Below are 21,565 nucleotides of genomic sequence, written 5' to 3' on the forward strand. Positions count from 1 at the left end.
ATTCCCAAGGTCACAAAACCTGGAGGCAGAGTAAACTGGAGCAAATACATCAGGGAAACTGTTCAACAGCCTCTGAGAGTTTTCTGGGAAGGTGATCGCGTTCATGTGGGGGTAGAAGTTGCAAAACTATGATTATTACAAAGCCACCAGAAAATCGAGCACATTATTTTATAATGTTATCGGGAAAACTTAGCCCCATTTACCTCTAAGCCTTGCTGCTTAAAATCTGAATCAGGGGCTGGATTGATAATACAGAGGGTAGGGTGCTTGCTTTGCATGCAGCTGACATGGGTTCTATCCCGGCACCCTAAATTGTTCTCCTAGCTTGCTAAGAGTGCTCCCTGAGCACAGAGACAGGAGTAAACACTAAGAACCACTCAGTGTGGTCCCAGTGCCCAAAATTTGAATCACCAAAAAGGTGGGTTCTCCCTAACTTTCTGGGTGCGGAAATGTTTATTTTCCACTGATTGAAGAAAAAACTCCTAATAACAGATTGTGCAATGAAAATGGGCTCAGGACAGCGGGGAGGGCATTTGCCTTGCAATGACTGACCCAGGTCCGATCCCCAGCATCCCATAGGGTTCCCTGAGCACCACCAGGAGTAATTTCTGAGTGCAGAGTAACATCTGAGCATTGCTGGGTGTAACCCAAAAAGGAAAGAAAGAAAGAAAGAAAGAAAGAAAGAAAGAAAGAAAGAAAGAAAGAAAGAAAGAAAGAAAGAAAGAAAGAAAGAAAGAAAGAAAGAAAGGAAGGAAGGAAGGAAGGAAGGAAGGAGAAAGAGAAAAATGAAAGGAAGGAAGGAAGGAAGGAAGGAAGGAAGGAAGGAAGGAAGGAAGGAAGGAAGGAAGGAGAGAGAAAGAGAAAGAAAAAGAAAGAATGAAAGCAAGCAAGCAAGAAAGTGGGTTAACTAGCCGTATTCGTTCTAAGACCTCAATCTCACAGTCTTTACTTTCAAGTACCAAAAAGAAATCCACTTAGACATATAACGAAATGTTATTTAATATCTTAAAAAGTAACACAATCCAAAATGGATATTTCACACAACACTACATAAACAACATGAACACAATATTACCATATGGAGGGACTTTCAAATATAGACTTACAAAAATCCCTGTGCTTTTTTTCTTTTAAGTTATTATACTAAGCATGACAAGTAATCATCATTTACAATATGGTACACCGACGATAAAAACCAGGTTACAAATGTGCTGTTATAAATCAGTAACATTAGGGAAGACATTTCATGAACTGTAATTATTTCATATGAAATACTATACAATATAAACAGAACATCCATCTTGGATGGCCTTTACAGCAACCAGAGACCAAGTAATTTAAATTTTTTTTCAGTGCAAACACATTTGATTCAAGGCAGTCTTGGCTGCAAAACCCCTTTCTAACATACAGCAAATTCCACTTGCACTTCTGAATTCATTTACTCCGATGCAATAGTCACATTCAGTCACTCAGAGAAAGATACCTGCAGAATTGTGATCACTTGAAACTGATAGTTGGAAGTGAATTCTTTTTCTGGAAAGTAGTATCTGTCAACCACTCGTTAGGACCTTAATTAGTAGCTGTTGTCAAGACGTCTGTGAAGGGGACCCGAGAGCAGCTCGAGGCCATGGTGTGTGCCAGACCATGCGCCATTGTGCCCCTCCAAGGTGGCACATTGATATCTCTGCGGGGCGGGGGCGGGGGTGGGGGAGGGGAGGGAGCACCTCAGAAGGTGAGGAGCTGCTGGGCTGTCTATTTCATGATTCATTTCCTGTAACTGCAGAGACAGAGGTGGGAGAGCTCAGGTCTGAGATCTACTGGCAGCCTGGCTGCCAAGATCAGCCTAAGGACAGGGAGGTAGGCGGCTGGACACAGACCAGCCGAGCGTCTAGCCTTCCACTAGGGCTTCTGCAACCACTGCTGCCTCACGTGGGATCCACCTCGCTCGCATCTGGGCGGGGCCTGTGTGCGTTCACCTGGGAAGCTGGCCGAACCACAAAAGCCCCGATCCTGCTAACGGGCATCCCTAAGAAGACCGAATCCCTTTTGAGCCTTGGAGAATGCGGAACCTTGCAAAGCAACGCCTTCTACATCCTCAAAACAAGGGCCAAGAAAAGGCAAAACTTGGACTCGGTTGAAGCCCCCGTAAACTCTCTCTCTCTCTCTGAAATGCCCAAGACACAAGATGAACTCTAGCACGAAGGTGTCAATGCTTCTTGCAAACATGCCAGGAGATTTTTTTTTTTATGATGGGTGTTTCTTTTCTTTCTTTTTAAAAAATCTCTCTCACTCATGAAATGTGTCCTAGATACAAATATCTATGGCTGGATTTTATAATCCTGTAGAATCTCCTGGCAGAGGGACATGGCCTCGTAGCTGGTTCTTTCACATTACCGGGCAAAGAGGGGGTGTGAGGCAACCACTTTGCTGGCCCTATTATATGAACCTAAAGCCAGACCAGGTTCTCTACGGTTCGGAAAACCATGTGGCTTGTAGTGTTCACGTTCCCCGTGTTCGGACTTTCACAAGCCCTGAACACGTGCAGAGGAGTCGCTCCCAAGTAGAATTCTGGGCGCCTCGACAGGAGGTAGGAGGACTGTACAGACTTCGAGAGGGGAGGGGGGAAGCTCACTCTGCAGGGGGCGGCCACGTCACCCGGCATTGAGCTGCCGGCATGTGGCCTGGGGCCGTGGAGAAGGCGCCCGTGAAGGGCCTCCCGTCTCCAACTCTGAGGAAACCCTTAGAACAAAGAGCTCCCTCAGAAATCCAGATCCTTCCCAGCAGGGCGCAACAATGCACACACAGTTCTGGGTTTCGGTGGTGCTCGGGAGCACTGTAGAGAGTTCTGGATTAAGTGGTCAGTGAGAATTTCTGCTTCCGCACCTTCTACTGCCAGAAGCAGCCACGCTCCTGACAGGCGGTGTTTCAGCACGGGAAATCTAAGAAACCCAACAGGAAACGTCACCGACGACCGCTTGAGCGCTGAGCTCTGCCGGCCACGGAATTTGGGTGGACTGGGCTCAGGCGTCACTGCCGGGGGAGGCGGCAGTGAGCCGTGGCTGAGGAACGGCACGGACCTTCCCAGTGAAAACGGGCAAAGGTGCCGAGATGCTTTTTTTTTTTAACTGTATTAGCACACATTGGAAAAACAGCAACACGTGTGTGTAGGAATTTCCGGGAGGGTCTATCTCAGAGATAGACCCAGGGTAGCTGCCACTGGCTTTTCTGGGTAACTTGAAGTCACTCCTTCAACTTGTTCACGTCAAGTATGGGTATTAGAAATAGGATCGGCTTCAGGAATTGTCTGTGACTCTGAATGCAGTGAAAACACTCAGAGATCCCCAACTGAGCTGGCCAAGCCGTGACTGGCAGCTGGTTTCCAATCAAGAACCTAATACTGCCCCTGGTACAAATGGTGAGGCTTCTGAGACTCGAGTACTGCTATAAGCAATAGGCATCTTGCTCCAGTTACAAACTTTATTTTCAAGTACACTTTGTGGTGATCAGTGGTTTATCCTGGGTAGAATTTTTACAAAACAGTGCCAACCTACAAACAAGGAGCAATGCCTCCATGTTCGCTAAACATGGTTCTGTTTTACCTTTTCTCCCCATGGTGTATGCAATAGCATTAAAATGTATGTTTCTGAAATGCTGGCTGGCTTATGAAAGGGGCGACCCGGGAAAAGCTGGTGTTCTGTGCACTGTTACTTCCAAACTAACTTTCAATTTCTGCTTCCTGAACTCGGGCTGCACCAATATTAGAGAAGCAGGAATTTGTAAAAAAAAAAAATTTTTTTTTATTGAGAATTGAGGTCCAGCTAGCTCCCCTCCTCCTCTACTATGGGTTGTCTCTATTTGATAAGCTTCCCCTTTCCAGATGCTCACTGAGGTCCCCTGAGAGGTGCCACAGAAATAAAATGGAACACCCATCACTTTCAGAAGTGGTGAACGCATCACACAGCGCTTGCAACTAGAATCAAGTTTGGGCTTGAGAAAGTGGTGTAGGAGTGGGGCTGGGAGACCCAACGTGGTCCTGACCGGCAGTCCCCATTTCTCTGGTCTTCTGCGACTGAAAACCTAGAATCTGAATCTGGGTTTCCTGAGGAGTAGCTCACTCAAGGCTGTTTCCCAATTGGGCTCTTGGCTAGAGAGACCTTCTAGCAGAGATGGGGGGAGAGGTGGGGAGAGGAAAATGAAGCTTGCTTTCATATGTCATGAGATCAAGCACACTTCTGTGGGGATGAGAGGAGAGAGAGCTTGATGTCTGAAGAGAACAGAAGGCCAGCAAAGAAAAACGATGGGAGCACCCAAGTCAGGAGTCCACATCGACACCCGCAGAACAGACACACACACGCTCGAGCACACACAGGACATCATGGCCTAAATTCGGTGGAGGAAGGTTGCGACTTCGTTCTGCTGAACAATACACTGCAAGCAGGGCTGCTGCTTCATCAAATTTATGGAGGTAGTTATATGCAAAAATAAAAGTTACAGAAAGGAACAGGCTGTATCATACTAATACATAAGTGCAAAAGGCAGACAGTTGGCTGCCCCTCGGAAGTGGAACGCTCTCCACCGGCTGAGTTCTACCCGCCTTTCCTGGGGGTGGGGGTGGGGGGGACACTCTCCAAGCCAAGACTGGGGTCCAACCCGTCACACAGAGCTTCCGTGTCCTTGAAGGAAAAGGGTGGTGGAAAAGCTAGGGCGGGTCCCACTGTCGGGTCGCTGAGAACCCCGCCTTTGGGACACACGTGTCACATGCTTCCCGTCACACCTCCCCTCTCCCAGGCAAGAATCTCCAGGGGGCCACCAGCCTAAAGAACCTAAGAGCATCTGTGGGCCTCGGAGCACCTTCAAGTCCAACATTTCTATGCGAATGGCTGTTTCTTTAAGGGAGTTTTTGGATCATGGAGCCCAGGACCCTCAGCATTTGAAGAATGTCTTCTGTAAACCTAGTTCTTGGGAAATCGTGACAAATTCCTATTTTAAAGTTCACGTTTTCCTTCCCCACAGCAGCAGACTATGAGAATGGCTCACCCAGAGACTGACGTGTGGTTTCCGGGTTGTAAGTGTTTAGGAACTGATAGATGATGAACATCTGAGAACAGTTCTGAGGGTGGAGGAGATAGCTGAGCCAGAACCACCTGGTAGCCAATTCTCCACAGAAAGACATGGAGTTCCCAGTCTCTCTGCTGTATCTCCGCTGTGTCCTCCGGAGATGCTGAAGCAACGAGGCCAAGAGTGCATTTCTGAGCAACTGAGGCATGCCCTGAAAGTCCATTTCAGTGGTGTGGGAGCGGCCAAGATGCTGGCGCTTTCACACGAAGCACCACAAAGAAGGAAGCGGTAGTAAAACTGATGGTCCACTTGGACCCAACCCAACTTCCGTTTCTCACGACTGAGTGGCGCTCTGGACATGAGAACAAGAATTACAATCTTACAGCAGAGTACTAGCTAGCTAGTGGGACACAAGGGTCCTACTGCTTTTATGCCAATGGCTAGACTCCAGGATATTCAAAATATTTTTGATTCTTTTTTCTTTTTTTTTTGTTTTGGTATGTGGCTCCAAATATTACATTCCATTGAATGAGATAAAACCACCTATCAGGCCATTTGCTTATATTATATGCAACCCTTTTGCAAATCATTTCTCATTTTGTACTAATTTATTCCACTGTTCTCATAAAATGTGACCACTTTTTACTTTTTTTGTTGTGGTGGTGGTTTTGGTTTTGGGGCCACACACAGCTGTACTCAGGCCTTACTCCTGGCTTGGTGCTCAGGGATCACTCTTGGCTGTGCTTCAGGACCGCCCGTAGTGCTGGAGATCAAACTCGGGTTGGTTCTGTGCAGAGTGGGGCTCTTAATCCCTGCCTGTATCATCTCTCCAACCTGCAAACATGGGAACTTGGAAAAGTCTCTTTCTTATAAAGTTGAAGCTTAATTTTATTTTTGTAATAGGGTTTTTGTTTTTGATTTTGCTGCTGAGAATCTCTGTATCCAACATGACTTCAAAATCCAAACCAAAATGTTAACAAACCCTTTAGAAATAACTTGGGCTAAGAATTATCGATCTGATGTTAAAATCCCTCCTGAAATTGGTTACAAAGTAGTTGTAAACATTCTTCTGGCATAGTCAGGTATGCATAATTGTTATTTTGATCAATTTTAGAGGAGTGCAAGTTAGAATTATACTATTCTTGCAGAATGAGCACAATTCTGTTGTTAATTAAATGGTCACATGTATATTTCTAATCAAAAATTATTTTAAAGTTTTCTCTATAGATATCTTTCCAGGAATAAAAGGCCTGAAGTTCAACTCCCTAATTTTGCTCTTTCCTAGAACCACTAAAAATTATTTCCCATAGCCTAATTTAGGCATTCTATTTAAAACTACATAAAATAGATTTATGTCCTTCCATTAGAAAGAATAACATCCTCAGCCCATACTCTTCATTTGTATCACAAAGAACATGTTGCTTTTAAACAAACTAATTATCAGTATCTATTTTAGGAAGAGAGGATCATCCTAAATATTATAAGGAGGAAATTTCCTTCCTGACATATCTGATTGACACCTTTTAAAATTCCACATTACCTCTCCATCTCTCAGTGGTGGGCTCCCGGCCAGGCTGGGCCTGTCTTTCCTCTGTCCACTTCAGATTCAAAGGCCTATATTCCTGTTGGTGATTATGGAAGGTTAAAAATCAGACATGTAAGCATCTGGTACACGTAAGACAAGAATCCTGAAAACAAACACTCCCGTACTCCGATCGAGACCCCTTCTCACACACTTCCACGGGCTCCTTAGAAACCTGGGTCACGAGAACTCACAGTGAAAAATGACTGATGTCCCAATGACTCAGACACATAATGGGCTGGGTTTCTTCTGTCAGTTTGGCATTGATTTCCCCCACAGTGGACCCTTGTATGTGACATTTCATAGTGGCTTTCGTTATTTGTTTGGGAAGTGTCAAGGATCAGTTCTGCGGTACCATCCAACCAGAGGTTGGTAGCAACACGCACCTGTGGCATTTGAAAAAGGAATTGGCAACGGCATGACATTGAAATGCATATCACACGTACAGTGTGTCGACTTCCCTATGTGTGCTCAGTTACAATTAGTGAAGCAAAAGTATACATATCACCCTACTGCTAGTCAGTTGCTACAGAGCCATAAATTGAAAAGCAATACTTTGAAATAAAGATTTTTGTGTTTCTGTTTTGTTTTTGCCTTAGCCTATTTAGCAGCACAGTTTAGGTGAACACGAAAACTGTGGTTGAGATGCTTGTCTTTCCAAAGATGTAAACATCAGTCCCAGTGTCGTAAACTTGGCTGGATCGAATGAGACAGGAGATCGGAGGCAGAAGAACCATCACACGCTAGTCACAGAAGCCTGCAAGCAGTTGGAAGGTTTCTGTAATTTCTCGGCCTCATTGGTGGGGGCGTCTGTGCTCGCTCGGAAGCTGAAGGCCGGCCCACCTCCACCATGGGCTGGGCTCAGGGTCGGGTTCTGACGGCGGTTACTCTCCACGATGCTTGACGTGTTGGAAGCCAGGCTCTCCCGAGTGCTACAAGAGTAAAGAGGGTTTGTTGTGTTGGGGAGAGAAATCACGGGAGCCCCAGTGATGGAGCTAATGGGTCTCCTCCTCGGAGGGTCCCTCTCGGGCTGATGACTCACATCAACACCTCCACGATGGGGCTCCCAACCACCCCTGAGACCAAAGGCAGGATTTCCTACGGGGACTTGCTCTTCACATGCCTTCCCCTTCCTTGGTCACCAAGACAGCATCCAGCACTGGATACCAATCACATCCATTCATGAAAAGACTCCTTGGAAACAGAATAAATAATGATTTCTTTCCGCACTGGAACTGTGTGAGTCTAACTCTCCTTTGAAACGCCCAGTAATTCTACCTTTGAGTGATCTGGAGTTTGTTCTCACTCATTTGATTCTGGCATACCAATAGCTAATTTCCCACCTTTGTTTCCCAGCATCCCACCCCTCTGCTTCTAATGCTTACCATTTAGTTAAAACACTCTGTATTTGTAGATAAAGAATCTACCCTCTCCCACCACCCCACCACATTCATTTGCGAAAGCTACATCTAACTTCCTCTCCACCCCCTCCCACTCCCTGCAAGCCCCAGTTTTGAAAGAAATACTTTATTTTTTTAAGACTTCTTATAAAGTTGGGGTGGTGAAAGAGAGTCAGACTCTCAATTTCCCTCTGCATTTTCCCAAATTAGAAACATGGGAGTTGACTCTGTTGTTCCAAAGAGTCAGACCCCTTCTTCATTGCTCAGGTGTGTAGGGGCAACAGAAAGAAGCTTTCTTAACTAATTAATGAGAACCAGGCTGGTTTCATGTTCAAGGGGTTTAAAATGGTAGAAAGAAATATATCTGCTTCTAAGGACACTGAAGAAATCATAATCGTGCTCAGAATATCCCCCAGGGGCCCAAGCAATAGGATAGCGGGTAGGATACTTGCCTTGCACACGGCCAACCAGATTGACCTACATGGTCCCCTGAGTACCACCAGGAGTAATTACTGAATGCTGAGTCAGGAATAACCCCTGAGCATCACCAGGTGTGGCCCCAAATCCAAGTTAAAAACAAACAAAAAACATTCATCAGATTGAATAGGTGCAAGGCTTATAAAACAGTCTCTGTAGGGAATGGGTCCCCTATAACCAACTTCCTGCTGTGACTGGTGGACCCGTATGACAATACTATAAGCCCCCAGTTTTCTGCCTCTCTCTCTTCCCCCTCCTCAACACACAGCAGTTCATTCTCAGTGCTAGATCTGAGCCGTTCCCCTAACCGGTCACTCTAACCAAAGTTCCTTTGATCTAAAGTTTGCTTCTCATCAAGAATTAAAATATTCACTGATTCACAGGAGATTTTCCCACCAATTACGAAACAGATAACCAGACCTTTCTGGAAACCAGAGGGAAGCTCCCGAAGTTGTCTAGAAATAAGTCTAATTCTTCCATTGTTCTCAGGGAAAGCTGGACTCCAGAACATCCTTCCAGGAGGCTGGGAAGGGCCAGATTTGACCCACTTTCCTGCCTTTCTCCTTCCCTTATGAAATGAGTGTTAGCACCATGGCAGAGGGACAGGCTTGGGACAGGAGCAGAGGGGTGTATTCAGACAGGCTCGTGGCCCTCATCTATAAGCCGGGAGGGTTTATGGGTGGACTCTCCACTGAGCAGCCAAGTGGAGCTTCGTGAGAGTGTGTGCACTGGAAAGCCGGCCAGCTGGCACCTCTGGCGTGTAAGGCCCGTCACTCCTGAAGTGGCTGTGAGGTTCTCTAGCTCATGAGTGACACCTTTTCTACAGACCACTGCATTTGGGGGGCTATTTCAAAAGCAGCCCTTGAGGCCCAGTTCAGGTTCACATGAATCAGGTGCCTGCCGGTCCCGGACACCCCAATACAAAGCTTCACAGCTGATCATCGAGCTGGGAGCGGTGTGCACTCCCCGAGACTCTCACCTCTGTGAGCACTGTGGGCATGTTGTGTGTGTGCGAGTGTGTGTGCATGTGTATGTGCATGTGTGGGCATGTGTGTGTGCATGTGTGTGCATGTTTATGTGTGTATGTGTCCATGGGTATGTGTGCATATGCTTGTGTGTGTGGGCGTGTGCACATGTGTATGAGCATATGGGGGGCATGTGCATGTGTGTGTGTATATTTACATGTGTGTGTGTGTTGGCAGTGGGGGGAACACCCAGTAGTGTTCAGTACTGCTCAGGGCACACCCAGTAGTGCTCTTGGATCTGCACTCAGGTGGACCATATGGGTGCCAGGGATCAAACCCAGGTCAACTGTAGTATGGCTCCGACCCCACACTCGTGTTTGCTGTACTATAAGCCTTCATAGAGTAGGTTGCATTAGTATTGTACTCACAGGGAGAGAATGTGCTAGTCATGGAGGGTTCTGGATGGGAAGATGAAAACATTCACGCAGCTGGTGTGTGAGCCATGAATAGTGCCCAAATCGAAAAGTTCTGTCTTGGGTCTTCCTTTCTTCTTTTGAGTGAAAGATGGGCACAAAGTAAGATTTCCAGGACAGGGACATAGCTCAGTGGTAAAGCACTTGCCTTGCAAGTGTAAAGCCCTAGGTTTGACCCCCGACACCAAAATGGACGCCTCGGGTCATGGGTTGAAGAGATTTCCAAAATGGGTGAGCAGGGGTCAAGTGTATGGCAATGGATGGAAATCAAACTTTTAGTAGAGATGATAAACATCTGCAAATGGGTTACACTTAGTGGGATACAACGCATGTGAGACTGACATGTCATAAATTGTGTTATGTTCATAGCAGCTGGAGCAATAGTACAGTGGTCGGGTGTCTGCTTTGCATGTGATTGACCTAGATTTGATCCCCAGCATCCATCCATATTCCCCCACCCACCCCCCCCAACCCCAGCCTGCCAAGAGTGATCCCTGAGCACAGAGCACTGCTGGGTGTGGCCCTCCAAGACAAACAAACAAAAAAGGTTTGTGAGGGTGACAAGATTGCTGGAGTTCAGAGACAGAAGACCCAGCAGACCCTCCCGTAGATGTGTCTTCCCTGGGTCCACCTAGTCCTACAGCCTTGCACCCCACCATTTCCACTAGTTTAGGGCCTCAGTTTGGAAATGAAATCAGGTCTTCCTGGCAAGGCCCTGAAGGACTGTGGCTGAAAAAGTATAGAACCCCTAGTGTGGACAAGCTCACCATTTTTGTGTTCCTGTCAGATCTCAGCAGCTCAGTGAATGATGGAAGATCTGAATAAATGGCACCCCAAAGATCTGTGAGTCCTCCAGCCCTGAAGAAATATCATTTTGATCATGCTTTTTAGCTAAGAAACTCTCCATGCTGGGGATAAAAAGTCTCCCTAAGTAAAATCTTCTTTCAAACTATCCTCAGGCTTCAGAAACTAGCCAAACAATTCTATAGAAAAGGGGTCCCATAGGAATGATTCTGAAACTTCTCTAACTGCATGAAAATTCGGGGTGACTTATTCATCCCGAATAGGTTCTATGTAATAACAATAGCCAGGCCCAGGGTGGAAGTAAGATGTCATTGTCCCCTTCAAGGTCCTTCAGTTCCACCATGACGAAGCATTCGATGCATGGCCCATGAGGAAGAAAACATAAATACACTTACTTCAGGAAATAGTGAATTTCAAGAATTCATCAATTCTCGGTGCGACAGCCCTATATCGAAGATCATCACACATCCTGTGGAGACGCTGGCTTACCGATTGTGTAATTTTTTTCATAAACTTTCAAAACTATGCTTTGTGTTGGAACCCATGAAACTCCCCTCAATGCCTTCTCAGTCCCAGACACCCAGGGACCAGGAGGGCAAAGCCCAGGGCTGGAAGCTGCTGGGGGAAATTGTGAGACCAGGGGAGAACTGAAGACAGGAGCAGAGACAGGTGCAGAGAAGGCTTTCCATTGCCGTCGTGGGTGTCCCAGTGACCAGACTACAAGTCTGGAATCCATAGCCATATGGTAATGAGTGAGGAAAGGTAGAGGAAGAAAGGGAAGCAGGAAGAAACCTATCAAGATCATAACTGCTTAATCAAAATTTGAGTGGGGATAGAAAGACACTTGGCAAAAATGATTTCTTAGAAATGTCAGGAGTAAGTCAACCAGTAGTTTTCAGACGGAGCCCATAATTCCCTGAAATCCCTTAGGGGATCCCTTAGGGACAGATAAGAGACTTAGGATCCTGGTCGCCTACTCACTGTACCCAGAGTGCCATCTTTGTGGCCTGCTGAGGCACTGGGCTTCCACACACATGTTAACTCAGAACAAAGGTTACAGGCGCTAATAATAATAATAGCAATAACAACAAACAACAATAAAGAAGTAGCCCTTGAAGAAATAACAAAAACCCTAACATGGGACATGCAGATTAATTCTCAGTTCTGCTTTTGGAATATTCTGCCTCCAAAATATTCACAGATACAGTGAAATGGTCATAAAAGAACTTATTCTGACTCTTCATAATGAAAATAAATACATGGCAGACACAAGCCTGTCTGAGTACCAGTTAAAATTATTAAACGTGGTAAAATCTTGTGAATCACAGTGAGAAACGCCCATGTCCCAACAGCATTTCTGCGTCTCAGAGTCACCAATCTGGAGTAGAATTCAGAAGGAGAATTAGGTCCCAAGTTGGTCTTTGAGGAGAAGGAAGAGTGAAGGAGAGAAAACAGGAAGTGGTACAGGCTGGTTTTCGCACCCGAAGCCCCGGAGCCCGTGACCTCTGGGTGGGCACACTCCCCGCCTGTCACTTTTGTTGGGTCACCCACTAAAAGGAAGAAACAGATTACGGGGTTGCCATGGATCCTTATGAATTTGGCTGGTGAAGAAAGAGCAAGGCTGGTCCATGGTAGCAGAGTAAAGGGCATGAAACCCTCCAGGTGAGAATAAGGTTATATTTCTTCGGGCCCTGGAGAGGTGAAACATAGGTGTATGAGCAGGGGGTGTGAGGATGAGAATGGCCAGAGCCGCTCATCCGCCAAACAGCGGTTGAGACTATTATCTCTCACTAGTGGGGACCTCTATCAATAATAACCTCCATCAACTCCATGCTAGAGTCAATCAAATCCCCCCTAACACCTGCAATTCTTCCCTTCCTTCCTAACACCTGCAATTCTTCCCTTCCTTCCAATAATTACCCATTCTCTTCCCAAAGTCACTATGGAAAAAAAAAATGTATAGAACCAGAGCAAAAAAAAAAACAACTCGTTTGATTGACACAGTGGCACCAGCAATACAGAAGCCAAATGAACTGGCATGATGTGGGTCTTAAAAGCATCTAGATGGGGCTGGGGCCAGTTTGAGGGATGGGGGGCCAACCCACCAGTCCAGATTGGTGACCTCTACAGCTGCAGAAACCTGGTTTCTCAATTCCTGAAAAAGAAGTCAGAAACAGAGTGTTAACCGGGATAGCTCCCCCACGTGTCCCCACACACACACAGCCCCAAGACTGTGAGACCAGAACCACCTGGGGAAGGGCTGTGGGGTTGGGCTCAGTGGAGAAGGCCCAGAAAGTGGGCACCGGGGCTCCCTACCGTGGCGAGTTGAAGCCACTGTCCACGGTGATGCTGCTGCTGTCCATGCTGTCCAGGCGGGCCGAGTGCGTGGCCCTCTGGCTGCTGTTGCTGTCTGTTTCTTTGGGGGCCATGAGCGTGAGGTTCTTCTCGAACTTCCTCTGCAAGTCCCTCTCCTTCTCCCGCTCCAGAAGCCACTGCATGGTACCCACGGCGTCTCGGTTCTTCTCCTCCTCTGCGTTTTTGTTGGCCCCTTCCTCCGAGTCGTCATCATCGGAGACGTTGTAATAGTCGAACGAGGCCTCCTGGTTCCCCCCGGGCTCCTGCTGGCGCTGGGAGGCCGGCCCGGCTTGCGCCCCCGTGGACCCCATCAACGAGGCTTCCAGCTTCTCGCCCCGCCCCGACAGCGGGTCGCCGGGGGCCTTGGGGTGGGATTTGAGGAGGGACAGGCTCGACTTGTGGTAGCTGTTGACAGACAAGGTGCTGTGAAGGGGTTTGAACAGGGTGTCTTTGCTGAAAATCTCTTTCCTCTTGTCCAGGCTGCTGGACTCTGCGCCGTGGTGCGGGGCCAGGCGCCCGTTGACCAGCCCGTCGGCCCCCGTTCCCACCGTGGCCGGGCCCCCGCCTGGCCCTTTGGGAGACTCCTCCTTATGTCCCGCAGGCTCCCGGGAGGAGTGGGGGGTCTGCCTGTCGGACAGGGGCAGCTTTTTCACCCCTTCCGTTAAAGTCAGCGTGTCGTGGTCCTCTTTGTTCTTGCCCAGAGGGGACGGCGCCGTGAGCACGGTCTCGCTGGAGGTATTGCACTGGAAGTAGTCGTCTGTGCTCGCCTTTGCCGGGCAGGGGCTGAGCTCGCCGTATGAAGGCAAAGCTTCCACGGCGGGCTTGCCTGGCTCCAAAAGGCTGCAGCTTCCGGAAGGTTCTTTGCTGCCACCGACGATTTCCGGAAGACACACCTCTTTGTAGCCGGTGGACAGCACGTGCACCCTGGGGAGGGAGACCGTCTGCGCCGGCCTCAAAGTACTGTCGTCGACGTACGACTGGCCAGGGGTCGGGTCGTCCTGGCTGCAGCCTTCCGCCAGCTCTTCGGGCGTCCCCAAGGAAGACGTGCCCAGGGGCCCCTTGGAGTTGTCCATGGATCTGGACCGCTCCTTGGCTTTGCTGGACCGCTCGTTCCGCGACCTCCGGTCCTGCGTGTGACTGTGGCTCCGGTGCACCCTGGAGTGGGCGCTGCCCCTGGAAGGTTCCGGAAAGGGCATCTCCGTTCTCCTTTTGGCCAGCTCCCCGGACACGTCCCACTCGGGGGTCATGGGGAAATGGGACTCGAGGATGGTGTTGCTGTGCATGATGAAGCTGTCGCCTTTGTGCTCGATGATAAAGCAGCCCTCCCGCGGCGCCCGGGTCACGGGGTCGCAGAAGTCGTACTCGCGGTCCCCGGGGATCTCCAGGTGGGAGCCCTCGGACGGGTCCCCTTTGGACACCCGCGTCTTGCTGTGGGACCTCGACTTGCCGTGGGACTTGCGGTGCGTCCGGCTCTTTTTGCTCCGGCCGCTGTGGTGGGCGGACGAGCCCGCCTTGCTGCGATGCGCCTTCTCCTCCTCCAGCTTCTTCATGAGGGCCGTGTGCCGCATGACGTTCTCCACCGTCAGGTCGGGGTTGATGCGCCGGATGATCTCCATCTCCACCTCCCGCGGGATGGTGGTGGGCGTGTCCTCGTCTCGCAGGGGCCACTCCTCGGGGGGGAACTGGGCCGAGAAGTTGGCCAGCTGCTTGGTCTTGTCCTTCTTGAAACTCAGCCGGAACAACTTGAGCCCGAACTTCTTGGACTGCTTCTCGCCCTCCTTGGGTTTGGAGAGGGTCTCGGCCTTGTAGGAGAAGTTCACTGTGCTTTTGCTCTTCTCGGGGGGCGGCACCTGGCAGAGGGGCGGTGGGCCGTAGGGGTCCTTGCAGTCCTTGGCGAACTTCCTCTGCAGCGTGGAGGCGTGCATGCTGTGTGCGTCTTCCCGGCAGCAGTGACAGGAGTCGCAGTGGTTCCGGGGCAAGGTCCTCTCCCGGATGCAGCCCGAGGCCGAGGGGGTGAGGGTGCTGGGCTGTGGGGAGGTGCACTGGGAGGGGTCTGGGATCCTCTCGTCCAAATGGTACCATTTACTGTTAGTTCTTATGAGGGAGGGAGTGATGAAGTAAGTCTGCGGGGTCACGATGAAGTAGCCCTCGGGAGTCGGGTAGATCTTCCGCTCCCGCACCAGAGTGTTCAGTGTGTGTCGGAGAATCTCTTGGCTTGGGGTGGGAACACCTAAAGCCCAAAAGACGGGGAGGCAAGAAAAAGAGAAGTCACAGGAAAGAAGTGGGAACGGGCTTGTGGATGGCTGATGTTGCAGTGGAACTGAGGGTGGAGGGTCCCCACCACACCACCTCCTCCATCCCAACCCTAAGTCTTCCCGGAATGGTCTGTGGAGGGGGGATCTTTGGGAAGAGATGATAAGCCCCTCCCCCCACTCCTCCCACTCCCCAGCAACATAGAAGACAAGGAAGAGCCCAGACATAGTCTCTCTCTCCCTGTTGCAAAGCCTGGAAGCAAACCTTACCCTAGGTACCTCATCTCTGGGCACTGCCATGTTGGATTTCCCACCTTAGGTCTGAAGAGGACCCTCCCCCAGACACCATATCCATGGGCGCCACCATGTTCAATTTCCTGCCTCATCTGAAGTGGACCCCTTTCCGAACAACACATCTATGGGCGCTGCCATGTTGAATCTTCCACCTCAGATAAGAGGACCCTCCCCCCCACACCACATCTATGGGCGCTGCCATGTTGAATCTCCCACTTCAGATCTTTAGAAAAACCTCCCCAGACACCACATCTATGGGCACTGCCATGTTGAATCTCCTACCTCGGATCTGAAGAGGACCCTCCCCCAGACACCGCATCTATGGGCGCTGCCATGTTGAATCTCCCACCTCGGATCTGAAGAGGACCCTCCCCCAGACACCGCATCTGTGGGCGCTGCCATGTTGAATCTCCCACCTCGGATCTGAAGAGGACCCTCCCCCAGACACCGCATCTGTGGGCGCTGCCATGTTGAATCTCCCACCTCGGATCTGAAGAGGACCCTCCCCCAGACACCGCATCTATGGGCGCTGCCATGTTGAATCTCCCACCTCGGATCTGAAGAGGACCCTCCCCCAGACACCGCATCTATGGGCGCTGCCATGTTGAACCTCCTCCCTCATATCTGAGGAATCCCACTGGGTACCTCAGCCCCTCAGACAGGGTTATTTTTTAGTATGCCCCCAAAGCAGACTCTTACTTATTTTCCAAAGCCACAGTGTTATCACATGACAGGGAAACCTCATTCACGGTCTAGAGTTCTCTAGGGAAGATGGTTCCCTGAAGCACAGGGCATTACGGGCCAGAGCTGGGCTCAGAAAGGTGTTAGCTGCTGTGACAGCCACCATTACTGACCAGAGTTATGAAAGATCCAACAAGGGAGGGGAAAAGAGAAAGCATTAGATAAGGTATGGTATAAATGGGCAGAAACAGGCTGTTTCCATCAAAATAACCAGGAGCTTGGGGTTGAAAGTGCCACTTTGTGACTGAAAACCAAATATTGCATCTTCCAGAGTCTTCCCTGTCTATGTAGGTGACTTCAGACACCCTTTCTGTAAAGGGACACTTCACATGGTTTACTAGACTGTAGAAGGAACCAGATGGAACCATTGTATACAATTTCCCATCTCATTCTGGAACCACTGCCTGCAATTGCAAAGGAGACCCTAGCACAGAGAGATTCTGTTGAGAAAAATCCCACTTCTTGGCATCAGTCACAGATCAGAGCTAGTTTTACTCGTTTGTTATCAGAATCCTAACAAAGACACTGGTGGGATCTCATCTGCCTCTCTGGTCTTAGAGCCTAAATCCACCATATTTGTGAGACTAGAAATACCAACTAAAAATTATGGCTATTTCTCTGTACAGTGGGTGATACTGTTTTCAAAGACTTCCGTGTGCCTATCTATGACTTGTCTACAGAGAGACAGTGTAACTTCCTAGAGAGTAGAGGTTTCTCCAGGTTGAAACACCTTGACTATTTCTTGGGTGTCTCTGTTCGGGAGGCCCAGCAAACTGAGGGTGATAACACTTCCAAGACTGATCTGAATGATATCATTGGACATAGGTCCCATGGAATCAAACACCTCCTCTATAACCATGTCTGAGTCACAAAAATGGCAATTGCATCACAGAATGTAGGTGTGGGTCCCAGGGTGAGACTGAAGAACTGCACTCTCCAAACCTCCAATGCCACCACTGTTGGTTGATGTTATAGGTTGAGTTACTTCCCCACCCCTCATGTAGATGTTGGAAGTTCTAATCCCTGTACCTCCGTGAGACCGGATACAGAAACCAGGTCTTCACAGAAGCAATGAACTTAAAAATAATGTGATTGGTAAGGTCCCTAATCCCAGGTGACTGGCATCTTTTTACATGGGAGAAATTTGGATGTCAAGTCAGGCACAGACAGAAAACAAAATAGAGGGGTTCGGAGCAACAGAACAGCAGGTATGTGGAACACCTTGCATGTGGAAGACCTGAGTTCAAACCTGAGCATCCCGGATAGTCCCCTGAGCCCACCAGGAGTGATCCCTGAGAACAGAGCAGGAAGAAGCACTGAGCACTGCTCGGTATGTCCCAGAAACCAAAAGCAAAACCAACAAATAAAAAAATATGGAGTAGAAACCCTGGTTGAATGTTCTGGATCAGGTTCTCCCTGCCAGAACGTGGGAAAGAAACAACCAACCAACTCTACTGACACCTTCATCTTCAGACTGGTAGGTTGCCAAGCTACACAACTATATGTTTCTGACAGTTAAGCCTCCTGGGCTGTGCTGTGGGTAGCCAAGAGAGAATGAACACAGCTGCGAAGGCCCTCCATTTCTTGTCATCAAATGTAGATAATCAAGTACCTACCCTCTCGGGTTGCTGAGAGTCTAAACAAGCTTAACTTCTTGAGAACAGCACCTCATGCAGTGTGAGTGCTCTGAGCATAAGGTTGGCTTACCATTGACTGATGGGTCTCCACAGAAGCCCAGAAGCCCTTCAGGGAACCTTCGGTAACACTAAGGCAGCTGAGCAAGTCGAGATGTTGAGGATTCCCCAATCCTTCCAAAACATGGAGGAAGGAAACAGACACACTGAAAACGGCCAATAGTTTTCCAGGGGACTGAGACTAGGAGCAGAAAGCCAGACACAGAAGTGTCCCATCTGTGCAGGCATCAATAGTACCCATATGTGATGACATGATTGTGTGGGGTTTCTTGAGTCAAACAGCTTCCTTTTATTCCTGTGTTCAACTCTGGACTCACACATGGGTTCTGATGCAAATGATACCAAGGTCAGCCTGATAACTCCTTTTTATTTATTCTTTATTTTTATTTATTTCTTGGTTTGGGGGCCACCCCTGGTGATGCTACGGCGTTACTCCTGGCTCAGCACTCAGAAATTACTCCTGGTGGTGCTCAGGGGACCAGATGGGATGCCAAAGATTGAATCACGGTAGCCTCATGCAAGGCAAATGCCCTACCTACTTTGCTCTCTCTTGAGCCCTTGATAACATCTTTTTATTCTGTGACAATTTCTGCACAAAATCAGTAGTAATGTCTGTTGAATGTGTGACACAATCTGAGCCATAGAAAGGTTGTTCTTGGGAGTCACCAAGAAAATGTTTGTGTGTACAAGATACATCTTGGAAGAAGCATCTTAGAGGATCTACATCCTACTAACCATCAGAGTCTTCTACTGAACAATTAAAGGGGGCACTCATCACATAGAAAACAGTTCCTGCCATGAAACACCATTCACATAATGATGTCCAGGGTTGTGTGGCATGGATATCCAGACAACAATGGTTTTTATTTTATTTTTGTGGTATTAGGGATGGAAACCAGGGCCTCACACACATAGGGCATGGACTGTACCATCAACCCCACGTCCTTGATAAATAACCTCATCTTTAAAATGAAGTCTGTCTTACTTCATTAGAGCACAGGGTCACCCATCAGGAAAGAAGTTTCTTCCCCACAAATGGAACAGTTTATTTATAAGACTTCATAACCAAACCATTGAGCAAGTTGCTATGATAAAGCAAAGCTAATATCTATTTCATAAAAATAGCTGATACTGTTTTCACATTTCTATTTTATAGAAAACAAAAACTTAATTGTCTTACAGAACTTTCTTAGTGGAGCCTTCCAGTGATGGTCTCACAAATTTACAAAACTATAGTCAATGGCGTTTACTTATCATTAAGAAAAATTATTTGGGGATCAGAGAGATAATACAGCAGAAAAAGTGCTTGCCTTGCATACAGCCAACCTGGGTTCAATCCCTAGCACCACATAGAGTCCCCTGAATACCACCAGGAATAATCCCTGAGCATAAAGCCAGGAATAATCCTTAAGCACTTTAGGGTATGCACACCATCCCCACCTCTAACCCCCCCCACACAAAAATTTCTCTGTTCCCAAATGAAGGAATCATTGCGTTTCCATAGAGAATTTACATCTAAAGTTTCCATGTCTCAGAATTTTCAAGTATATAAATCAAATAATCTTTAATTTGAAACCACAAACTAAAATATTCCCTGTCCAACCTGCTTCCTATACTTCTGCCAAAGCTTGAACCAAAAGTTACTGATTTTTTAAATGATTATTTATTACTCATCTCTTGAAGGATGATGGATATTTTCAACTGTATGAAATTCAGGGTTCCACTGGAAATCTGCAGGGCTCATCTGAAAAGAGCTGATTGTGGTGGATATTTCTAACATTTTCCAATGCTACCACTTCTAGAGCCAATTCCCAAAACATCACAAATTTGGAATTTGGAGGTGTTTTATTTTAAAAAAAAAAATACCCCCAAAAGCCAAGCTTAAAAAAAAAAACCTCCAGGGAAAAAGCTCCATGGGCTGGAGCATATGCTTTGAACATGGTCTCCTGGGCATAGCCAGGAGCAACCCCTGGGCACCGAGAGGTGACCCCTTAGTACCACCGGGGTGTGACCACCAAATTGAATCCATCAATAGAAAAGCAAAGACCTGGCATGCCACAGGTGCTCCACAAACACTTGCCTAGTGGAACTCTATAACTAAACACAGAGCAAAGCTAGGCCTTTCCGCTCTGTTGCCTTCACACCACCCAAAGCAAGTACAAGCCACAAGTCATCCCAAACGATGCCCAACGGTGCAGCGAGGGAGAATGACCACTGCTCTGTCCTGCAAACGAGACAAGAGACATGTTCTTCACGTCAGCATGGAAAAGCAAAAAATCTTTTAGCAGGGTGGGGCTCCTAGGGGGGTACTTGGAGGATCTGTGTGTGTTGTGGGGGGGTGGCCTCAGCGATTCTGGACCAACCTGACTGACAGCTCACTGTTTGGGCCAGAAGAGGCAGTGTGACTGGGCCCTGTGGTGCTGAGCATTACCCAGGCCACACGAGGGGTGCCGGAGAGAATCCAGGGCTGTGCCCAGTGATATCTGGGGGAGGGGGTGTCTCCAAGGACATTCCCAGCAGTCCTGGAGGGAAGGGCTGCCAGGGACCACACAGGGCTCAGGTCCATGCAAGGCATATGTCCACCTCTGCCCTATCTCCCAGGCCCCAGAGCAGACACTTTCAATGGATTTCTTCAGATTCCTTCACCTACCATGAGGGGCAGGTGAGGAAGACTTCCATGGGGCCTGGGAGGGGGACAGAATACAGGAGTTGTCATCTGAATATTCTAGGGAAGTCAAATGTCAATATCCACCTTGTAAACAGACTCAGTCAAGGCTCTAAGAGTGCCCTGAGCATCTGTTTCTGTGAGGAAGGACCAGAGAGAAAGAGAGTGAAACAGAGAGAGAAAGTGGAGGGGAAACATAGAGAGACGAGGGGAGAGCAAGAGAGAGACAGAGACAGAGACACAGACAAAGAGAGACAGAGACGGACAGAGAGACACAAAGACATAGAAAGTGAGAGAGACAGAGACACAGAGAGAAACAGAGACAGAGAGAGACAGAATAATAGAGAGAGACAGAGAGTCAGAGATACATAGAGACAGAGACAGAGAAAGACAGAGATGGACACACAGAGAGACAGAGACAGAGAGAGACAGAGAAGACACAGAGACAGAGACCAAGAGACAGAGACAGTGAGAGACAGAGATAGACATAGAGACAGAGACACAGAGAGCAAGAGAGACAGAGAATGAGAGTGACAGAGAAAGACAGAGAGTGTGTATCACACTGTCCTTGACCTGAGCTTGCTCTTTAAAGTTGTTGGAAATGATTCCTGCATCTGTAATGGAAATTGTATAGAAAATTTGTTTCCAAGCTGGAGAGATGGGATCAGGTAAGGCCTTGCACATGACTGACCTGGTTCCATGCCCCATACCATGCAGGGAAGCATTTCCAGAAGTGACCCTTGAGTCTGGAGTCAGGAGGAAGCCCTGAGAGCTGCTGGGTGTGACCCATCTCTCCCCTCAGAAA

General features: G+C 48.3%; 1 protein-coding gene across 6 annotated transcripts in view; it reads right to left on the reverse strand.

The window, feature by feature from the left end:
* Nucleotides 1-981: 981 nt before the first annotated feature.
* STOX2 (storkhead box 2) overlaps nucleotides 982-21,565 on the reverse strand; it is a 209,822-nt gene continuing 189,238 nt past the window's right edge. For 4 of the 6 annotated variants that reach the window (XM_055131410.1, XM_004614688.2, XM_055131718.1 and 1 more), the window contains 2 exons: nucleotides 13,076-15,344; nucleotides 982-7,572 (listed from right to left, as the gene is read on the reverse strand). In XM_055131410.1, the coding sequence (XP_054987385.1) occupies nucleotides 7,377-7,572; nucleotides 13,076-15,344 (2,465 nt within the window). In that variant the 3' untranslated portion in view covers nucleotides 982-7,376. Of the gene's footprint in view, nucleotides 7,573-12,762; nucleotides 12,915-13,071; nucleotides 15,345-21,565 lie in introns of those variants that run through there. The other 2 variants (XM_055131531.1, XM_055131585.1) reach the window with 2 other exon arrangements.

This window comes from Sorex araneus, chromosome 1 (genome assembly GCF_027595985.1).
Source record: "Sorex araneus isolate mSorAra2 chromosome 1, mSorAra2.pri, whole genome shotgun sequence".
NCBI classification, from domain to species: domain Eukaryota; kingdom Metazoa; phylum Chordata; class Mammalia; order Eulipotyphla; family Soricidae; genus Sorex; species Sorex araneus.